Here is a 20,192-nt window from a genome sequence, read left to right as displayed (position 1 = left end):
GCAACATATTAAAGTCAATAGAAACTTGGCATGCCAATTCCTCTACAACAAAAATTCTGCAAAGATTCAGGTCCTTAACACTCCATGAATAATATCTGCTTACAGTAATTCAATCCATGGCGCTCTTCAGTGTCGCCCACAGTTGTAGGATTAATCCTTTTCACTTCTCATCTCAAACTAACCATACCCATTATCTGCATTCACACAAAGCAGGAATAGATACATCTCTCATATCCTTGCAGTTTTACGTTTTTTTTCTTCCTCCACAAAATGCTTTTGTTCCGAACAAGTAGATGTCTGTTCTAGGAAAAGTGATTTGGTTATTAGATGCCTTGTCATCCTCCCTTCAAGACTAGAACTACAGGGCTTATCTGATATTGAATCTGCTAAAGTGATCCTAGTGACAAATAAGGAGCTGCAGCCCATGGTTTCAGTTTGGAAGAAACAATTCATGAGAATCTGCTGAAGAAAGATTATGATCAGAGCCTTTGGACTTAAGCAAACTGCTGGGTAAAGGGGGTCTGGGACATAAATAACTTCCAAACTATTATATGTCATGATTTATCTTAACAGATTCGATTTAAAACCATTTTATGGGGAGCATAGTAGTATTTGGTGGATTGATTACTTTAAAAATCTGACTAGAAATTTGAGGACTTTAAAAAAAAAAAGATAAATTCTAGTTCAAATAAAATCATAGACTGGTTTGGGTTGGAAGGGACCTTAAAGAGCATCTAGTTCCAACCCCCCTGCCATGGGCAGGGACAACCTCCACGTTGCCCAAAGCCCCATCCAACCTGGCCTTGAACACTGCCAGGGAGCCAGGGGCAGCCACAGCCTCTCTGGGCAACCTGTGCCAGGGCCTCAGCACCCTCACAGGGAAGAATTTCTTCCTCAGATCTAATCTAAATCTCCCCTCCTTCAGCTTAACACCATCCACCCTTGTCCTATCACTCCATGCCCTTGTAAACAGTCTCTCTCCAGCTTTCTCGTAGGCCCCTTTAGGAACTGGAAGGCTGCTATGAGGTCTCCCCAGAGCCTCCTCTTCTCCAGGCTGACCCACCTCAGCTCTCTCAGCCTGTCTTCATAGCAGAGGTGCTCCAGCCCTCAGATCATCTTCATGGCCTCCTCTGGAATTGCTCCAACAGGTCTATGTCTTTCTTGTACTGGGGACCCCAGAGCTGGACGCAGTACTGCAGGTGGGGTCTCACAAGAGTGGAGTAGAGGGGGAGAATCACCTCCCTCGACCTGCTGGTCACACTTCTTTTGATGTGGCCAAGGATACGGTTGGCTTTCAGGGCTGCAAGTGCCCATTGCCGGCTCATGTTGAGCTTCTCGTCCACCAACACGCCCAAGTCCTTCTCCTCAGGGCTGCTCTCAATCCATTCTCTGCCCACCCTGTAGCTGTGTTTGGCGTTGCCCTGACCGACGTGCAGGACCTTGCACTTGGCCTTGTTAAACTTCATGAGGTTCGCATGGGCCCACCTCTCAAGCCCGTCACGGTCCCTCTGGATGGCCTCCGGTCCCTCAGGCATGCTGACCGCACCACACAGCTTGGTGTCATCGGCTAACCTGCCGAGAGTGCAACTCGATCTCACTGTCCACGTCACCAACGAAGACGTTAAACCGGACTCAGTACTGACCCCCGAGGAACGCCACTCGTCACTGGTCTCCACTGGGACATCGAGCTGTTGTCCGCAACTCTTTGAGTGGGACCATCCAGCCAATTCCTCATCCATCAAGTGGTCCATCTGACAAATCCAGGTCTCTCCAATTTAGAGACAAGGATGTTCTGCGGGACAGTGTCAGATGCTTTACACATGTCCAGGTAGATGACGTCAATTGCTCTTCCCTTATCTTATCAAATATGAACAATTGAGTTTGCTGGAAACAGGATTGATTAAATCAGATCTACATTCACTCTAGCTCCTTAGAGATTTATGTATCTGTGTGCTGACCGCTAACGATAAGCTGTTATTTTTGTAATGACACGATGCTCTTATCCCTCATCTATTTTTGCATTGTAAGACTGAAAACGCAGACAAATATTTAAGCTTCATTCTACCCTTTTAACCCAATGTCCCTAAATTAATATTGTATTCCAGATAATTAACATACTTTGTTACAAGAAAACATCTTACACTACTGTAAATATCTGGTACAGGTAGAACCCTCAAGAGGTTAAATCTCCAACATCAGTCCAAGGTCACTGTATTAGCTCAAAGTCAGAAAAATCAGATACGCAGTCTCACAGCAATGAACTTTGTGGACTTGTCCATAATCAAAGAGCCCCACTGCCTATCAGTAAGAAGGCTACAATGCCAGAAAGACTATTTGAAGGTCAGACCACATGAGAGATCCATAACAGTGTCATGCTCTGCAAGCACACAGAACGGCCGACAGTTGCATGAACAGTTACGCAATGGCATCCTGGCATGTCACCATACGCTGGAGGTACAAACGGCCAAGGTCAGTTCAGATTCCAAGTCTACATAGGAAACAGTGAGTATAACATTCGTGCTGTCCTTCCTTTTACGTCCTCCTTCAATTCTGAAGCAACTGCAACTTCAGCTGTAGTAACACATGGGGAAACAACAAAATCTTCTACCAAAAAATCCCCCCATTGCTGTACGTCACCTGCCTTTTTCCTATCCCAGCTAGATTTTTGTCGTGAATTTTTTTTCCTCTTTTCTTCACACATAACTGGCTTGGCAACCTTGACAATACTTCAGGAGACATGAAACAATTTCTTCGCAGAAGCATTTTGCCATCTGTGTAGGTGTCATTAAATCTGATATCTCCCTTCACCTATCTTGAATTTGTCAGATTTTCAACATCCTCTTAGTACTGCAGATAAATATCAATCTTTATGTCTGAACCGCAGCTCCTACTCAGGTGCCACCCTCGTAAATCTTAGTATCAGATTCCCAAGTACATATATGTATATACAAGTATGTATATTTGTAAGCACAGCTACAGAAAGCATGACCTGCTTGGAAATACACAAGATTTCAATTCCTAAGAAAGTGAAACTCTTTGCCTATCCAGACTGGATTTAAATTAGCTATTTGGTGAATGTGAACACATGGAAGCCACTTCAAAAAGAAACAGGGACAAATCTGAACAGCAAAAGACAGAACAGAGTCTGATCAATATATGACTGATTAATATAAGAGAAGCTTCAAGTTTACATTACAACTAGGATTTTTGGGTTTTTTACTATTATCTTTACATGATTAATTTTATAACATGTAATAGTTTTATTTAGGCTTACCAAAAGTAGCTCAAGAGCAAGAACACCTAGAACTGAATGGCACGATCCTTGTAAGGCTGTTACCTTTGCTCCCTATCCGAGCAATAGAATTACAGAATTTACACTGTCAAGGTAGTGCTTGACTGGGTGGAACAGCAGCAATTGTCTTGCATCTGATGGTCTTGTCACAGCATAGATGATTAAATTTTATTAGGCAAATCCATGAATGAAAGGTCTATAAACTGATACTAGAAGGAGTAGCCAAGGATGCACTCTGTATAAGGACTAATATAGCAATACTGGCTGCTAGGGTTTGGGGGTAGGCATGAGCACAAGGGGAATAGACCTCAGAAAATGGCCAGCATGGTATACTCTCCCTGTCACTGCTAGATGGATCTGACCCAGTACGAAATTGTGTGCCTCGTCTAGGAGTATGCGTCTTATAAACCTGGAAAATGTTTCCTTCATTCTGTCTTTGATCCACAGTTATGAAACTTCAATTTCTTCCCTTTTTCGTGGGCAAGGAACAATAGTATCCTTCAGTTAATGAATTTCTGCTAAAAAAATAGCATGCATTGACAATATGAAGGACAGTAAGAGCCAGATACCTACTAATTCATACTGGACTTTTTCATGGAACATAGTACTTAAAAAAAGTGTTGCATATTTCAGCAATCTCCTCTTATCTTTAGAAATCCAAATATATTCTACTGTTGGACAAAATAATTACCTGTGCAGGGAGATCAGCATTATTTGTTAGGGTACATAAATTGTTAAGGTCACTTCTTTTTGTTTCCATTACGCTTTCTGCAGTTATGTCTTTAAATGATGGTAAAACATTTCTTAAGAACTCAAGAATTAATAGCATCCTGGAAAACCATTTCAAAGAAAAAGTTCAGGATTTAGATAGGATACTGGATACTTGGTCCCTTTGGCTTCTTCAATTTTTAATTATCACACTGTCAGTTTGGATATCCCACTTTTTGGAGTGTTAGAATAGCCAGGATTCAATTATACACAAAACAATCACTAGTCTCTCATTGTCTCTCTTCCCCCCTCCACCTTGTTTCTACTTCACAATTGCTGATCTACCATAATCATTCTGGATCAAAGGTAACTGTTTTTAACCTAAGAACATTGTTAAGATCTCTCATTCCAGAGAAAGGGATTTTAAGAACATTACTGATGTTTAAGGGGAAAACGTGCCAACCCTCAAAAAAACATATGCCAGCCACAGAATTCTAAAAGGACTGAAACTGGACTCATTACCAGAGGACTGAGATTATATAATGGAGTGATCTTTATCTTCTTAACATTTGCCTGAATCTGCACGTTAAAAAAATACAATCATTTGCAGCATTGTGTTCAGTTGAATAAACTCTGTGTTTGTGCAATCTGCAAATATTGGCTCTCAACATTTGCGGTATTTTGTTTCTCAATCTCATTACCCCCTTTAGAATAGTCTTGAATTTAGAAGGTATAATTTTTTCAACATACATCATCTGTTTTCCTGGTAAAAATGGAAACAGGCTAAGATTTCAGACCCATTTGCAATTTGAGAAATGGAAGCTCCCTGCCAGAGCCACTGTAACTTCTGCTGTGCATCTAGCAACGAGGTAGTCTCTAATTTGTACCTCTGAAAATCCTTTAGAAGAGATACTAGCTTCAAAGTTATAATTAATCCGTTCTTCTAAAATTGCCAACAGAATTTAATCTGCCTGACTTCACAGAGGCACGTGCATCTTTTGTTGTAATAGTAATATGAGCAAAGGAGATAATCGGGAGAGAGGTACTGATAACGGAAAGGTATGAGTGTGTCAGAAACAAACCTGACCCACTTCATGAACTGAATGCTGATCAGCCAGTTCTGACGTCAATGCATATTTTACTGTCCACCAGCAAGACAAACCAGCACTACAACCTCCTTCAAAATAACAGTCTCTCCTACCTGATCTGGTTCAAACACAGTAGCTTTACCATCAAGATGACATGATTTCTGCACACATCTATAAGGCATCTTAATCTGGCAGTTTTGTGGGGCTGGAAGTATTCAGAGAGAAGCTCACTATTCCATCCTCAATTCAAAGTTCTATTTGATTTTCACAAATGCACAGATGTTTCACTGTACAGACAACAAGCAAGTTTTATTTGATGAGAGCACAGCGTATCAGTGATCAGTAACTGAAATCCAGTTCCTGTGATCCCTTCAAAAGCCAGCAAAACATAAAGGGTACATGAACAATCCAGCTATCTACAGGCAATAAATTGAGAAGGACAAAGGTGGTTTTCCTTGCTAGCGCTAAAAACAAATTTTATGTCAGACTTGATGGAGACTGCCTGGTATGGCATTCTTCAGCTGCAACCTTCTCAGTGGACACTTTATCTGATTAATACCTTCTTTTATGTTACTTATGCTAAAATTTAAGTTTGAGGCTTTTGCTCCCAATGACCTAGTATCCTCTAGAAAATAATAGTCTATCAAAGCTCTCACCTCAAGATCTTTATGCATCCTGTTTCTTGTCCAGTTACTCAGACTGAAAAGAAAGATCCTTTGAATTCTATCTATCTCTTCCTTTTAGAGCTTTCCTTTTTTAGTCCTCTCCTATGAGGACAGGCTGAGAGAATTGGGGTTGTTCAGCCTGGAGAAAAGCAGGCTCCGGGGAGATCTAATTGCGGCTTACCAGTACCTGAAGGGGCCTACAGGAAAGCTGGTGAGGGACTGTTTATCAGGGAGTGTAGTGACAGGACAAGGGGCAATGGGTTTAAGCTGAAGGAGGGTCGATTTAGATTAGATCTAAGGAAGACAATCCTTCCCTGTGAGGGTGGTGAGGCCCTGGCACAGGTTGCCCAGAGAGGTTGTGGATGCCCCATCCCTGGGAGTGTTCCAGGCCAGGCTGGATGGGGCTTTGGGCAACCTGGGCTAGTGGAGGGTGTCCCTGCCCACGGCAGGGGGGTTGGAACTAGATGATCTTTAAGGTCCCTTCCAACCCAAACCATTCTATGATTCTATGATATTAACACAAAACTATTACATTTCAGTCCACCCTCCTTGTTTAAGCACAAAAGGTCTCAGTCTCATCAGCTCACAGTTCTAGGAACACTGATTTTTGAATCTTAGTTTATTCTCCTGGTAGCTGAAATACAGAGGTAACTTTACGGACATTTCTGTACTTGACTAAAAAATGTTGTATTCTTAAGGAGTAAAAGCTTCAATAAAAATCTTAGAAGCATCAGAATGAATCGAGAGGTCCACTGGAAGTTAGGAAGAGCCCGGAATGGCCATGACTATATATGTGGATTTCATAGCTGCTTGGAGTGATCAGCAAGGGACAGCCCTGTGCATAGTGCTGGGGCCCAATGCAAACACTGACACTGCAGAGCTTTATCAAAACAATTCATCAGTTACTGTGTTGCTTTTCAATTGCTAGATTAATTCAAATTAGAGAGTAATTCTAGCTATCAGAGTTGCAATCCTGGCTGCCCTTTTTTCTCGTACAGTTTGATGAATGAACCATGAAGAATATGAAACACTGGAAGAGACTGTTCTCAGGGATTGGCACAGCACCAGATAACTCCAAAATCACAGATCAACCATTCTGTGGAATTCATCGTCTATGTCCTTTACAGAGAAAAATAAAACAACTGACTCAGCACAAATCACTAGAAAGTTTCTAGCAGTCATAACTTTCCTCCAGCTACTTTGTCACCAAAGCTGGATGCAGGACTTGCTATCAATCTGATAAAGGTTGACAAAGATACGTGAAAGAATCAGAGCATATGAATCACCACCAGTTAATGTGATCATTTACATACAGACCACCTGTAATGAACTTTCTGTAATACAGAGGTAGAACAGAAGAGCAGCTAAGAGGAGGAAAGAGACAGCAGCAGCTGATAGAATCTAGTAACTACCATTTATCAATGCTTTTATTTGAGTCCCTCGAGAACCTATGCACTGAAATTCCCTGCCACTGAACAGTTCACGTCTCTAACCTTTCTTCGGTTAACAGGTCTCCTGAGATGCCTCTGAGGAGTTCTGAAAAACCATGCCAGGCTGAACATGACAAGCTGCAGTGCAGAACACTGATGTGGAGGAAAAGAAATTAGACAGGATGGAATGTGGTAGTGAAAATGGGGAGAAGAGTGGCATATCAGAAGGTGAGGAAAGAAAGCACAGATGAACAATAACACAAAAATTCCCTTATATTTAGTTCAGTTACTCATAGTAAGTGGGGTCCATGTTACTTGCAGCCCTTAGACACATTATTTACTGAAGCTGAACAACTGTATGCAAGTCATAAATTTCCAGGTGATTGTCAGTAGGTGTTAGGAGTAAATGCAAGTTTGAAATCAGAAAAGAGAAAAGTAAAAATACTCTACAATTTGACTGCTGACAAACCTAGCAGACTAAAGCTCATAGTACCAAAACCCTCTCACTGCCAAATTCACAGCCTTATTACCAACAGCTGTGAGCAAACAGTGCAGGTGACCCTATTAGTTTTCAGAATTTTGAGACATCACCAGCAATTCAATCTCAATGTTACTAGTTATTATACTTGGGCCACTTCATTATAAAGCCCAGACATCATCTCCATCCCAAACTGTTTCTTTAGCTTTCTTCAGGTATCAAATGCCCTAAATAAGAACTTATACTGGAACTGCATCTTCCTGCTACAGCAGTTGCAAAACCCTTTTACTTCATCTGATGGTAGCTTTTAAAATTTTTACAGTTCAACATTAATACGAAAGCTCACAATAGAGTATAGAGAAAATTAAAAGATAACCATAAACAGTTTAATATCAAATGAAATGAAAAAGCGGCTACTGCAAAGACTCTGCTATTAATTTACATAAAGCCTTAAATAACAATTTTTACAGCCTTTATGAACCTGCTGTAAAAATCCCACTCTGAGATGCTAAAGATCGATGAAACACAGAGAACATGCCAAAGAGCAGATTAATAAGCTTCCCTCTCTAGTTTCAGAGAATCTGTTTTCCATACTGTTCCTTCTGCCAAAAATCCCCACCTTACATTCAGATTTGATAACAAACAGTAGCCTAATACTCTGTGAAAATCATGGTTCTGGAACTCACATAGCTGTATGTTACTTTTCCTCAATTTTAATTCATCTGTTACTTACCCTTTCAGTAAACTCTTAAACCATGCGAACAAGATGCTAGAGGTGGAAAGGTGGTGGTAAAGGAATGAAGAAATGAATGTTTTAAATGTACAGACAAAACCAAAGGTCAATACAAAAGCAACAAACACGTCTGGGAAAGCTACTCCATTGATACATACATTGGTAAGAAATCCTTCTTAGTCCATCAGTAAAATCCCGTCTCATGGGCAAAGATAACCTATGGGGTTTTTTTGTTTGTTTTGGTTTTTTTATGTCAATGACTATGGGTTCCTTTTCTCTATCTTTAAAGAGGATAAAATTCTTTCTCGAGAAATAGTTTTCATCTCAAAGGTGAGTGCTCATTTTAAAAGATTATATAGATTTCCCGTTCTGATAAAGATGATTTGGAAGGATTTGAAAGATTTTTCCTAAAGGTGAAGTTAATCCCCAGAATTAATTGCCTAGTCTTCCCAATGTTTGCTGTAGTATTGCAGAAAAAGGGCGGAATCTTCATGACACAGATGCTAACCAGTTAAACGGGTGTAACTTTTCCTTTGAAATCTTTAAGGACACTGTCTTCATGTTCTGTAGACAAAAAGCAGCGCATCTTTTAGAGAGCTGCTGGCACATTTAACACTTTGCTGCAGTTTAAAGAATTAGAGATTAAGATACATTTCTGGTTCATCCATTTCAGAAATGCCAGAGAGGAAATTCAAGGGTAAAATAATCCAGCAGTGACAGACAACTCAGAAATGTTTTATCGCTTCACGCTTCTTAGCCTGATTGGCTGGCTCTTCACACTTCCTTCTCAGAACTAGCAAGCTTACTTCTATACAAACCAGCTTCTTAGAGCGGTTAGTCTTCCCTTCCTACTCCCATATTATTGATGACTGAAGTTCAACAGTCCTCCAAACCAAGATGTTATCTAGCTTTCCCATTTCAAGTGTCGCTGGGCTAAAGTCAGTATGGAAGGATTTGTGGAACTGCAATGAGTTGACAAGCAACAAAATTATTTCCCTTGCTAGCAACATCTGCCATATCTAAATTTATAATTAAAATGAAATCATGCATGCAAAAGAAGAAAAAAATAAGCTTCCATTTTGAGTTTTTCTAATGTTGAAAGAAGTTATTTGATTAACTCTGTTTTAACCTGAACATCTGGCAGCATTATAGACATGTTATGACACCCACAAAAAATTACTATAACTCTAGAAATTATTTCCTTTTTCCTGAAAGTATAATAAAGCTAATCTAGGAATTATTTTAGCCTCATGTACTGTGATATCCATAATGCAAAAATACTACACGTATTACTGCTCTGATTTTTTGTACCTTAAGAACAACAGGATATCTTGGGCAGCAGCAACTGAATTACTAGAATGGCCTTCATAAAATTAGGGCGTTACTGAATATCATCTACATTCTGAGTACCTGCTATTTTGATGTTCATGTTGTTGTCAAGCAAAAGATTTTCAGCCTTCAGGTCACGGTGAACAATCTTTCGACCATGGCAATACTCTACTGCTGAGAGGATCTGCCAGAATTTGCGCCTGGCCTCAGACTCACTTAGACGGCCATGGCTGGCAAGGTAATCTGGTAAAACAAAGCAGGTTTCAATGGATTAGACAGCAAGCAACAACCCTGAAACTAAATGATTTCTCTCAAACAATTAGCACTAGGAAATGCAAAAAGTATTTCAGCCAATCCCAGTTTCCAAGCTGTTATTCTCACACCCTCCCCTTCAAAAGAATAGAAAAAAAGAGGAAGACAAAGCTGCTGTAATGAAACTCTACTCTCTGTTCCTTCTTTTATAGTTACCTGACTATACTGATAAATATTTTCATATAACTCAACTCCTGTGGAATGGGAAACACTTGGAATAACTGGCGTCACCATCATGAGGTACTTTTAAGCTTTAGCCTCTTATCAGTTCGTGCAAGCTTCACACCACGCTTTTCCCTCCAAAGCTTCAACAGAGGCTGTGTGGTAGCTAAAAGTATTTTTTTTCTCTGGAAATAAAACAAGTACCCGTAAAGTAGCCATCCTCACCTCTTGCTTGTCTTCACTGCATCACAAGCAGAAAGAACACTTTGTTTGCATATTTGATTATGTTGTAAAAACTAACGTTAGCCCTGAAACGAATGACAGCTCTGAAACCAAAGACTTTATCCTCAAGAACAAAAACAAGTGAAGCAGCAGTTTTGTGAGTCTTGACAGAAACAGCTTCTATAGCCAATTTTATTCTCTCTCAAGCCTGTCACGGTCCCTCTGGATGGCCTCCAGTCCCTCAGGCATGCTGACCGCACCACACAGCTTGGTGTCATCGGCTAACCTGCCGAGGGTGCAACTCGATCTCACTGTCCACGTCACCAACGAAGACGTTAAACCGGACTCAGTACTGACCCCCGAGGAACGCCACTCGTCACTGGTCTCCACTTGGACATCGAGCTGTTGTCCGCAACTCTTTGAGTGGGACCATCCAGCCAATTCCTCATCCATCAAGTGGTCCATCTGACAAATCCAGGTCTCTCCAATTTAGAGACAAGGATGTTGTGCGGGACAGCGTCAAATGCTTTACACAAGTCCAGGTAGACGATGTCAATTGCTCTTTCCCATATCCACCAATGCTGTAACCCCATCGTAGAAGCCCACTGGATTTGTCAGGCACAATTTGCCCTTAGTGAAGCCACACTGGCTGCCACCGGTCACCTCTTCTTCCATGTGCCTTAGTGTGGAGTTTCCAGGAGTATCTGCTCCATGATCTTGCCAGGCACAGAGGTGAGACTGACTAGCCTGTTGTTCCATGCATCTTCCTTTTTTCCCCCCCCTTTTTAAAAATGGGGTTATGTTTCCCCTTCTCCTGGCTGCTCGGACAATTTCGCTGTATTCCTCCCAGGCTACCTGCCCTTGCTTCCACCCTCTGTAGGCTTCCCTTTTGTGTTTGAGTTTGTCCAGGAGCTCCTGGTTCATCCATACAGGCCTCCCGGCATTTCTGCCTGACTTCCTCTTTGTTGGGCTGCATTGCTCCTGAGCTTGGAGGAGGTGATCCTTGAATACTAACCAGCTTTCTTGGGCCCCTCTTCCTTCCAGGGCTTTGTCCCATGGTACTCTACCAAGCAGGTCCCCAAAGAGGCCAAAGTCTGCTCTCCTGAAGTCCAGGGCAGTGAGCTTGCTGTGTGCCCTCCTCACTGCCCTAAGGATCTTGAACTCCATCATTTCATGGTCACTGCAGCCAAGGCTGCCCTTGAACTTCACATTCCTCACCAGCCTCTACTTGTTGGTGAGAACAAGGTCCAGCATGGCACCTTTCCTCTTTGAGTCCTCTTTCACTTGGAGCAGGAAGTTATCATCAACACATTCCAGGAACCTCTCGGACTGATTATGCCCTGCTGTCTTGTCCCTCCAACAGATACTGGGTTGACTGAAATTCCCCATGAGGACCAGGGCTTGTGAACATGAGGCTACTCCTATCTGTCTATAGAGGGCGCTCAGTCTTCCCGGGCAGTTGGCCTGTAGTGGACCCCCACTATAGTGTCCCCTGTCCCTGCCCTGAATCCTGCCCCACAAGCTCTCAGTCTGCCACCCCCAGGCAGAACTCCATGCACACTCCAGCTAGTCACTGACAGAGGGCGACACCTCCTCCTAGTTTCCCCTGCTTGTCCTTCCTAAAAAGCCTGTATCCTTCCATTCCAACACTCCAGTCGTAGGAGCCATCCCACCACATCTCCATGATGCCAGTAAGATCACAGCCCTGCAGGCATGCACACATCTAACTCCTCTTGTTTATTGCCCATGCTACACACATTATATAGAGGCATCATCTTGCCCAACACAATGCCAAAGGAGAATACCCGACTTTAGGTTGTGTTTGTAGGCTTTATAGGCACTTGCAGTATTTTTATTTATGCTTTTCTGCTTGCTTTATGGTAAGCAGAGAAGGCTTGAGCAGCTCACACTAAGCACATTCTAAAACCTGAAAATATATTTCTAGTAAAACTTCACCAATGGTGCATTACTGCTTCAATTGTTACTACAGATAAGGACAAAGAAATGTGTTGGTTTGGGAGGAGAGGGCACAGATCCATCCACAAACCATGAGGATTTTTGCAAATATTCACAAAAACATGAAAAAAATTATTTGTTGTTGGATCATGTAAAACCAACCACTTCACTGACCTTGCATTCTTACACATCACGAGTTCTCTACTGCCACTTGGGTCACTAGACTACACGGCCATTAAGTGTTCCAGCCAGCATCATACTGATTATCAAAGTGACTTCTGAATTATTTTTCACTCATACTATTTAAATTAAGAAGTGCAATCATTAATACACTATATTTTTAATGTGCTCTGTAAAAAGACTCGTTTCAAAGGTATTTTATAGGGGGATCATTTAGGAAAAAGTTCTGTGCTCCATTACTGAGATAACTTAACTTTGTTTTACTTGTGGTAGGATTGAAAAGATTTCATGCGCTGCTGCTACTATCTCCCAAGCACATTCTACAAGCACAGGGGTGGCTGCTCCTGAACCATTTAAAGTGGCAAACTGGAGACCTCAGTTGCAGTGTACTCATTTCAGCATCCCTCAGAAAAAAAACCCCATTTTTAAGCAAGGCACATTAGATCTCATCTCTGGAACCTGCACATCTGAAAACTTTCCTCAGAGCTTCTAACCTAAGTCTTAATACACTTTCAGTTGGTTTAACTTGGCAAAGCACAGGAACAAACAAAAGGCTGGCAGTAAAGGGAGATCGTAATATTTGCAAGCTAAATATCATTCAGTCACAAAGTGACTGACAAATCATATGATATCAAGGTGAAGTCAGATATCAAAGGCAGAAACTAAATTACCCTGAATGCAAGCCAGCCCTTCAAGCTGTTAATCCATCATTTGTTAGCAGTGCAGCTAATAAGTTAATGAATCCCAGCTGTCATTTGCTTTTATGGCCCTAGCCTGTCAGGACTTATTTAAAGATTCCAAGCCACCTTGGCCTTCAGTGTTCCACCAAGTCCAGTAGTCTGCACAGAATAGGTCATTTATTCTGAAATCCACCACTTTCTCTCCTGGCAAAGTGGAACATACCACAGTCTATCTAAACAGGTGACAGTACATGCAAGGATACTGTTTGTGCATTAACTAGCTTGCAAATAGGAAAGGCTGGGATACAGGCAGCGTGCCAGCCCCTGGGTTACAGAAACCACCTTAAGACAGCTGAAACTTGCTAGAGACATTCTGCCACAGTAGGTAGAATCTGGACGCTGTTTGAATATGTGTGTGTACCTCTGGAGCTAAGAAGCATGACTCTGGTTTTTACTCAGATAGCTAAAGCAAAGCACCCTGTTGTACCTTACAAAGACTGAAATATCAAAGCTACCCATGCTTTCATAAACATACCCTTTGAGAAATCTTACCCTTGCATTATACCCTCTGGCTGCATGTTTCTATGGTAGATTTTTTTCATTTTTCAGTAATAAAATAGAAACCAGAAGCTATCTTAGATTCAGCCAGATCCACAGCAGAACTTTTGTCACAAGGCAGCTTCCTGTTCAGCCTTTTCAGTAGTCTAAAATACATTTGTTTACTGGATAATTGAAAGATTAAGATGGTATTTACTTCAAAACACGACTCAGACACTGTCTAGCAATCCCAGTGGTCAATGCTTTTCATTTAAAATACAGTCCTTCATTTAGGTGGACAAATGTATACATTTTAAATTTGGTATGTTAACAAGGCACACACCCCCCGAAGCAAATACAGTGAAGGGTAACAAAGATGATTAAGGGACTGGAGTGCTTGTCATACATGGGGAAGCTGAGAGAACTGCGGGCGTTGGGCCTGGGGAAGACAAGGTACAGAGGGGAATCTTACTGTGTGCATAAATACTTGACAGGAGGAAGATGACAAAGCCAGACTTCTCAGCAAAAGTACCCAGCAAAAGAACAAAAGGCAGGGGGAACCAACTGTAACACAGGAAATTTGATTTAAACCTAAGTAAAAGAGGGTTTTTTCTGTGCAGGTGGTCAAATGCTGGAACAGGTGGGCTGGAGATTGTAGTCTCCATCTGTGGTCCTGAGCAGTCTACTCTGGTTGACCCTGCTCTGAGCCGCAGGGCTGGACTAGACATTCTCTACAAATCCCTTCCAACCTCAATTCTTCTGTGATATGGGTTCAGTGTAAGGCAGTTAAGACATCACTCATCCAGTTCAAGCTTAGTAAGGAACAAATAATCCCATATTAGGGGACACACATGATATTTCTAGTCTTCGGAAGACCTAATAATGGAATTAATAATAACCGGTTAGAATTTCAGCTAAGGAAATGTACATTAAAGATTAGACAGAATCTTTATAATTATAAAAACTCAGATGCTGAGTAGCTTTGTCTGGGAAGGTTACTAAATCTCTCTAGAAAGATTTCCAAGAATGGTGAAGGTGATCCTGTGCCAAGGCTGGGACCGAGCAGATAACTGCTCAAGCCCATTCCAGTCCAGTTTTCTGCTTCTCTTCTCAAAACATGTATGAAATTGTCCAGGACAAACTGCTAGGTAAAACTAGGTTCTTACAGGTACAGACGTAATTAAATACCAATACCCTAAGAAATCAAAGAGATGCCTGAATGTCTCCTTCATGTGGAAGCAGTTCTGGAGATGCTTCAAGTTTATTCTTCACTTAAACAGGCACAAGATGCTGAGAAGTTGACATTGTAAGTGCAAAGATTTATACTATCAAACATGTATCCTTAAGGCTTAGTATTTGTTCTGAAATACTCTAGAAAACTTCTAAGAATGTCTTCAATATCGACTGAGCCAGGATTCTGCAATATATCAAAGGACTAGTTATGAAGGAAGTCTCATTCTCGGCAAAATTTGGTTTGAAAACAAAAAGAACACTACTTCAGCTTCCCTAACAAGTAGAACAAAATCCAGAACAGAATTTAGGTCACTTTAGTTAAATTGTGCATCAGTTATTGCATGCTTCCAAGAGAAACACTCAGAAAATTGTAAATAAAACTGTAATAGCACTTATTTTTTCATTTGCACAACCACAGCACGCTTTGCATGGCTAGTTACTGTACACATTTAATGTAGGAGTGTTTTCACATCTAGCTGCTGTTTTGTATAAGAAATGTTTTTCCAAATATTTGCCAGCTGCTCTGCAAGTGCAGTGCTTTGTTATTCCAAAATCAGATTTACTTCAAGATCTACTTTTCAGGCATGATTGATTTGGTGTGTGTAGAAGATGAGACTAAAGGAGCTTATTTTGCATTTCTGTGCATTACTAACATTCCCCCAAAGTAATTTTTTTTTAATGGGGTGGTGGATGCCCTGGCTGGCACCTGGCAAGATTAAGAAATAAACATTTTGTTTCCGTTGTGAACACTTTTGAAAATCTCAGAATAATCTTATGGTTCTTCACAGTAAAGCAGGGAGATACCTGAGTAAGAGTATTAGCACAATAATATAGCCTGACAGTATGCCATTATTTCCTGTAGGTTCTCTAAAAGGCAGCAAGGTCCTCACAACCTACTGTCCAATTGCAAAAAAGACTGAAGGTTATAAGGAACACCTAAAGTCAGGAAAGTCAACTATGAGATGTAAGATAACAGAGTGAGTATGCAAATGCAGTTAAGCTGTTCTTCCCAGGCACTGTGTACAACAGTTCAAGTATTTGCCTCAACTATTCCTTAGTCTTTCCCTCCTGCACATTTCTTGCATGAAGTAGAAAAAGTAAATACCAAAAGAGTACATGCATAGGTACAGTCACCCTGTCACATGTAAAATGCTGCACTGGAGCTCTAGATGAAGAGGTTGTGCTATTATCACTTGTTTGGTAGTTTCATGCTAAAACCCTATGGGAGGCTACATGAGGAAATTGAAGGACAAGATCAAAATAACTGCTCCTAAACTTCAGCCAAAAGCAGCACCTTCCTTTAGTTACAATTGTTAAGCTAGACATAAATCTCATAAGCTGGTAGTTTGGTCATGTTTACTGCTTTTAAAATGTACACATATGTCAGACAGCAAGCAAAAGGGGGTAGAAACAACCATAACTTAAAGCTTGGATATTCTCTTTCCCCTTGCTAAACAGTACATTGGTTTTAGGCTTAATAATCAGCTTCCCCCTCCACAGTCTAGATTCTTGTAATATAGACAGTCACTGATGGGAAGCTAGAGAATTAACCCTTCAGAACAGGTTCATTGTAGTTCATTTAGCTAACAGATAATCCACATCTCAGCTGTTTTAGAGACTTCAGGTCAGAGATGCTGAAGAAGGTTACAAGATGGTGGCTGTAAAGATACTTCTAAAACCAGCAGAAACAGCTAGTTAAAGACTTCATAGATCTGTAGAGTATTAAGCACAACTGAAACCTTTTTAATTCAAATGTTTTATTAAGTCTGAAGACTTCTAAAAAACAAATCTAAAATATAACAGCATTTGAACTGTCTAGGCTAAACACATTTACTGCAATGACATTAAGTGGCAAAAGGCAAATTCAAAACTGCTGTTGAGTATAGAAAATTTCACTGAGCTATGAAGACAGTGAAGAATGTTAGTACAGGGGTTAAAAATAATCCTGTCCATGAACTACCAGTCAGCACTATGAAATGATGGTTTAGCAGAGTTGAACAGACTCAATGAGGTTTAATACCAGGCTACTGACAGTGAACTTGAAAGCCTGACATGGTATTAAGAGAACATTTACCAGTTACCAACTATCAACAACCATCCTGAGGAGCATGCTACGTTCTTTAAAGTATCTTATTCAAGAGGAAGATAGAAAAAACTATTCTATAAGTTTTCATAAATTTTGTACATCACTGAGTAGCAAAGTTACTTAGAAGAAGTATCACAAATGCTTACTTCAACCTGGGGAGGATGATCTCTCTATCGGCTCCTCCTGTACTCAGAGAAGAATGGGAGGCTCCTCTGGAGGGCAAGTCAAAGCTCTGAACCAGCCCTCAGAAGGAACCTATAGGAAGATCAGCCCCCACCAACTGAAGTTTGTCTCTCATTATACTTCTCCCACCTCACTAGCTTTTGAGTAAAAATTTAAGTAAACTGCTCTTGCCACAAGAGTTTTTGTTTGGTTTTTGATTTTGTCATTTAAGCCCCCTTTCAAGTGAAATCGAAGGTTAGTCAGAAAACAAAATACAGCATGAAATTGATTAAAGAAATAGCAGGTTCCACAGGTTTCTAACCATCTTGCTTTGCAAGACAAAACAAAGTAAAATCCCCCCAAAAGCAGGATCATGCATGGCAAAGTGTTAGAAACTTTGAAGACCCTTGTGTACAGGACTCCAGAAGAGCATCCCACTATTTGTACCGTTTGAAAACTGTTCTTTCACACATTGTTAGACTTGACATGGTAAATTCAATACACCCAAAGAAGGATCAGGACAGAAAGGAGGAAAAGCTCATGTAGTTTGAATCATCTAGTTTTTTGTTTTTTTTTTAAAATACTGCCCTGCTTTTCTCTACTTTCCACTTACATCAAAGTTGCCCTGGACATGCTATCCTGCTTATGACACAAGCAGTCCAATAATAAGGACTTAAAAGGTGGGGAAAAAAAAAAAGAGATAACCCAGACAACAAGAAGGTACTTTGAACATTTGAGTTCAGTTTCATGAAATTCATCCCCCTGTTCCCCAGTGTAAAAAAATAAAGATCAGCCAGGCTCCACCTCTTTTGCACTCCAATCACCAGGGCCCCCTACATGCTGAACTCTACTCCATTGCCCTCTGAGTTCATTCTGTCTGGTGATGTTGACTGACAGTTTTGGAGAAACTTTCTCAGGAATTCCAATTTTGTTATTGCCACTAAAATGCATGTGAAAACTCTTAAGTGCCTGGGTATCAAGCATAAAACTCATGAAATTAGCTTTTATTAAGCAAGAAAGGTTGTGACTTTAACACTTTGGTCCAATTTCTAAACAAAGCAACATTACCTACGATATGTCTAAACTGTGTCCAAAACATACATTAAAGGATCTGCAAACAGGAAAGGTCTCAGAGCCAAAAAGGCTTTGCTTCTTCAGAATGAAGTAAGAGTTTAAGTCAAAGTTTTACAGCAAGTGATACACATTAGAGCCGAGACAAATAAGAAGGAAAAAAGAGTGACCATACAAGTTACTTCTAGAATATTTAACCATGCTGATTAAGGATGTATATTTTTTCCTTCTGTTAATTTGTTTTTCCCTGTGACTCCCTCACTTTCTCACATAAAGCAGCAGCAAAAAAACTTCTGGTCATGTAATGTAACTTAATAGTTATAGAATCTGAGACTAAATACTGAGAATGCCTCATATATAAGCCTTAAAACTCCATAAAATACATAAAAATCACCTTTGTACCTACATCAGGTTAAGATAGATTTTTGGCTTATACTAATCCCATATGCAAGTCAGGGATGATATAAGTCAGAACGGTTAGGTTGGAAGGGACCTTAAAGACCATCTAGTTCCAACCCCCCTGCCATGGGCAGGGACACCCTCCACTAGCCCAGGTTGCCCAAAGCCCCATCCAACCTGGCCTTGAACACTGCCAGGGAGCCAGGGGCAGCCACAACCTCTCTGGGCAACCTGTGCCAGGGCCTCAGCACCCTCACAGGGAAGAATTTCTTCCTCAGATCTAATGTAAATCTCCCCTCCTTCAGCTTAACACCATCCACCCTTGTCCTATCACTCCATGCCCTTGTAAACAGTCTCTCTCCAGCTTTCTCGTAGGCCCCTTTAGGAACTGGAAGGCTGCTATGAGGTCTCCCCAGAGCCTCCTCTTCTCCAGGCTGACCCACCTCAGCTCTCTCAGCCTGTCTTCATAGCAGAGGTGCTCCAGCCCTCAGATCATCTTCATGGCCTCCTCTGGAATTGCTCCAACAGGTCTATGTCTTTCTTGTACTGGGGACCCCAGAGCTGGAGGCAGTACTGCAGGTGGGGTCTCACAAGAGTGGAGTAGAGGGGGAGAATCACCTCCCTCGACCTGCTGGTCACACTTCTTTTGATGTGGCCAAGGATACGGTTGGCTTTCAGGGCTGCAAGTGCCCATTGCCGGCTCATGTTGAGCTTCTCGTCCACCAACATGCCCAAGTCCTTCTCCTCAGGGCTGCTCTCAATCCATTCTCTGCCCACCCTGTAGCTGTGTTTGGCGTTGCCCTGACCGACGTGCAGGACCTTGCACTTGGCCTTGTTAAACTTCATGAGGTTCGCATGGGCCCACCTCTCAAGCCCGTCACGGTCCCTCTGGATGGCCTCCGGTCCCTCAGGCATGCTGACCGCACCACACAGCTTGGTGTCATCGGCTAACCTGCCGAGGGTGCAACTCGATCTCACTGTCCACGTCACCAACGAAGACGTTAAACCAAACTCAGTACTGACCCCCGAGGAACGCCACTCGTCACTGGTCTCCACTTGGACATCGAGCTGTTGTCCGCAACTCTTTGAGTGGGACCATCCAGCCAATTCCTCATCCATCAAGTGGTCCATCTGACAAATCCAGGTCTCTCCAATTTAGAGACAAGGATGTTGTGCGGGACAGCGTCAAATGCTTTACACAAGTCCAGGTAGACGATGTCAATTGCTCTTTCCCATATCCACCAATGCTGTAACCCCATCGTAGAAGCCCACCGGATTTGTCAGGCACAATTTGCCCTTAGTGAAGCCACGCTGGCTGCCACCGGTCACCTCTTCTTCCATGTGCCTTAGTGTGGAGTTTCCAGGAGTATCTGCTCCGTGATCTTGCCAGGCACAGAGGTGAGACTGACTAGCCTGTTGTTCCATGCATCTTCCTTTTTTCCCCCCCCCTTTTTAAAAATGGGGTTATG

At 41.6% G+C, this 20,192-nt stretch overlaps 1 protein-coding gene across 1 annotated transcript in view; it reads right to left on the bottom strand.

The window, feature by feature from the left end:
• SIK2 (salt inducible kinase 2) overlaps window positions 1-20,192 on the bottom strand; it is a 62,564-nt gene that overhangs the window by 26,881 nt on the left and 15,491 nt on the right. The window contains exon 4 of the mRNA XM_075774641.1: window positions 9,805-9,966. Within this exon, the coding sequence (XP_075630756.1) occupies window positions 9,805-9,966 (162 nt within the window). The remainder of the gene's footprint in view (window positions 1-9,804; window positions 9,967-20,192) is intronic.

Source organism: Balearica regulorum, chromosome 23 (assembly GCF_011004875.1).
Source record: "Balearica regulorum gibbericeps isolate bBalReg1 chromosome 23, bBalReg1.pri, whole genome shotgun sequence".
NCBI lineage: Eukaryota > Metazoa > Chordata > Aves > Gruiformes > Gruidae > Balearica > Balearica regulorum.
This window is presented reverse-complemented; position numbering and strand designations above follow the sequence as displayed.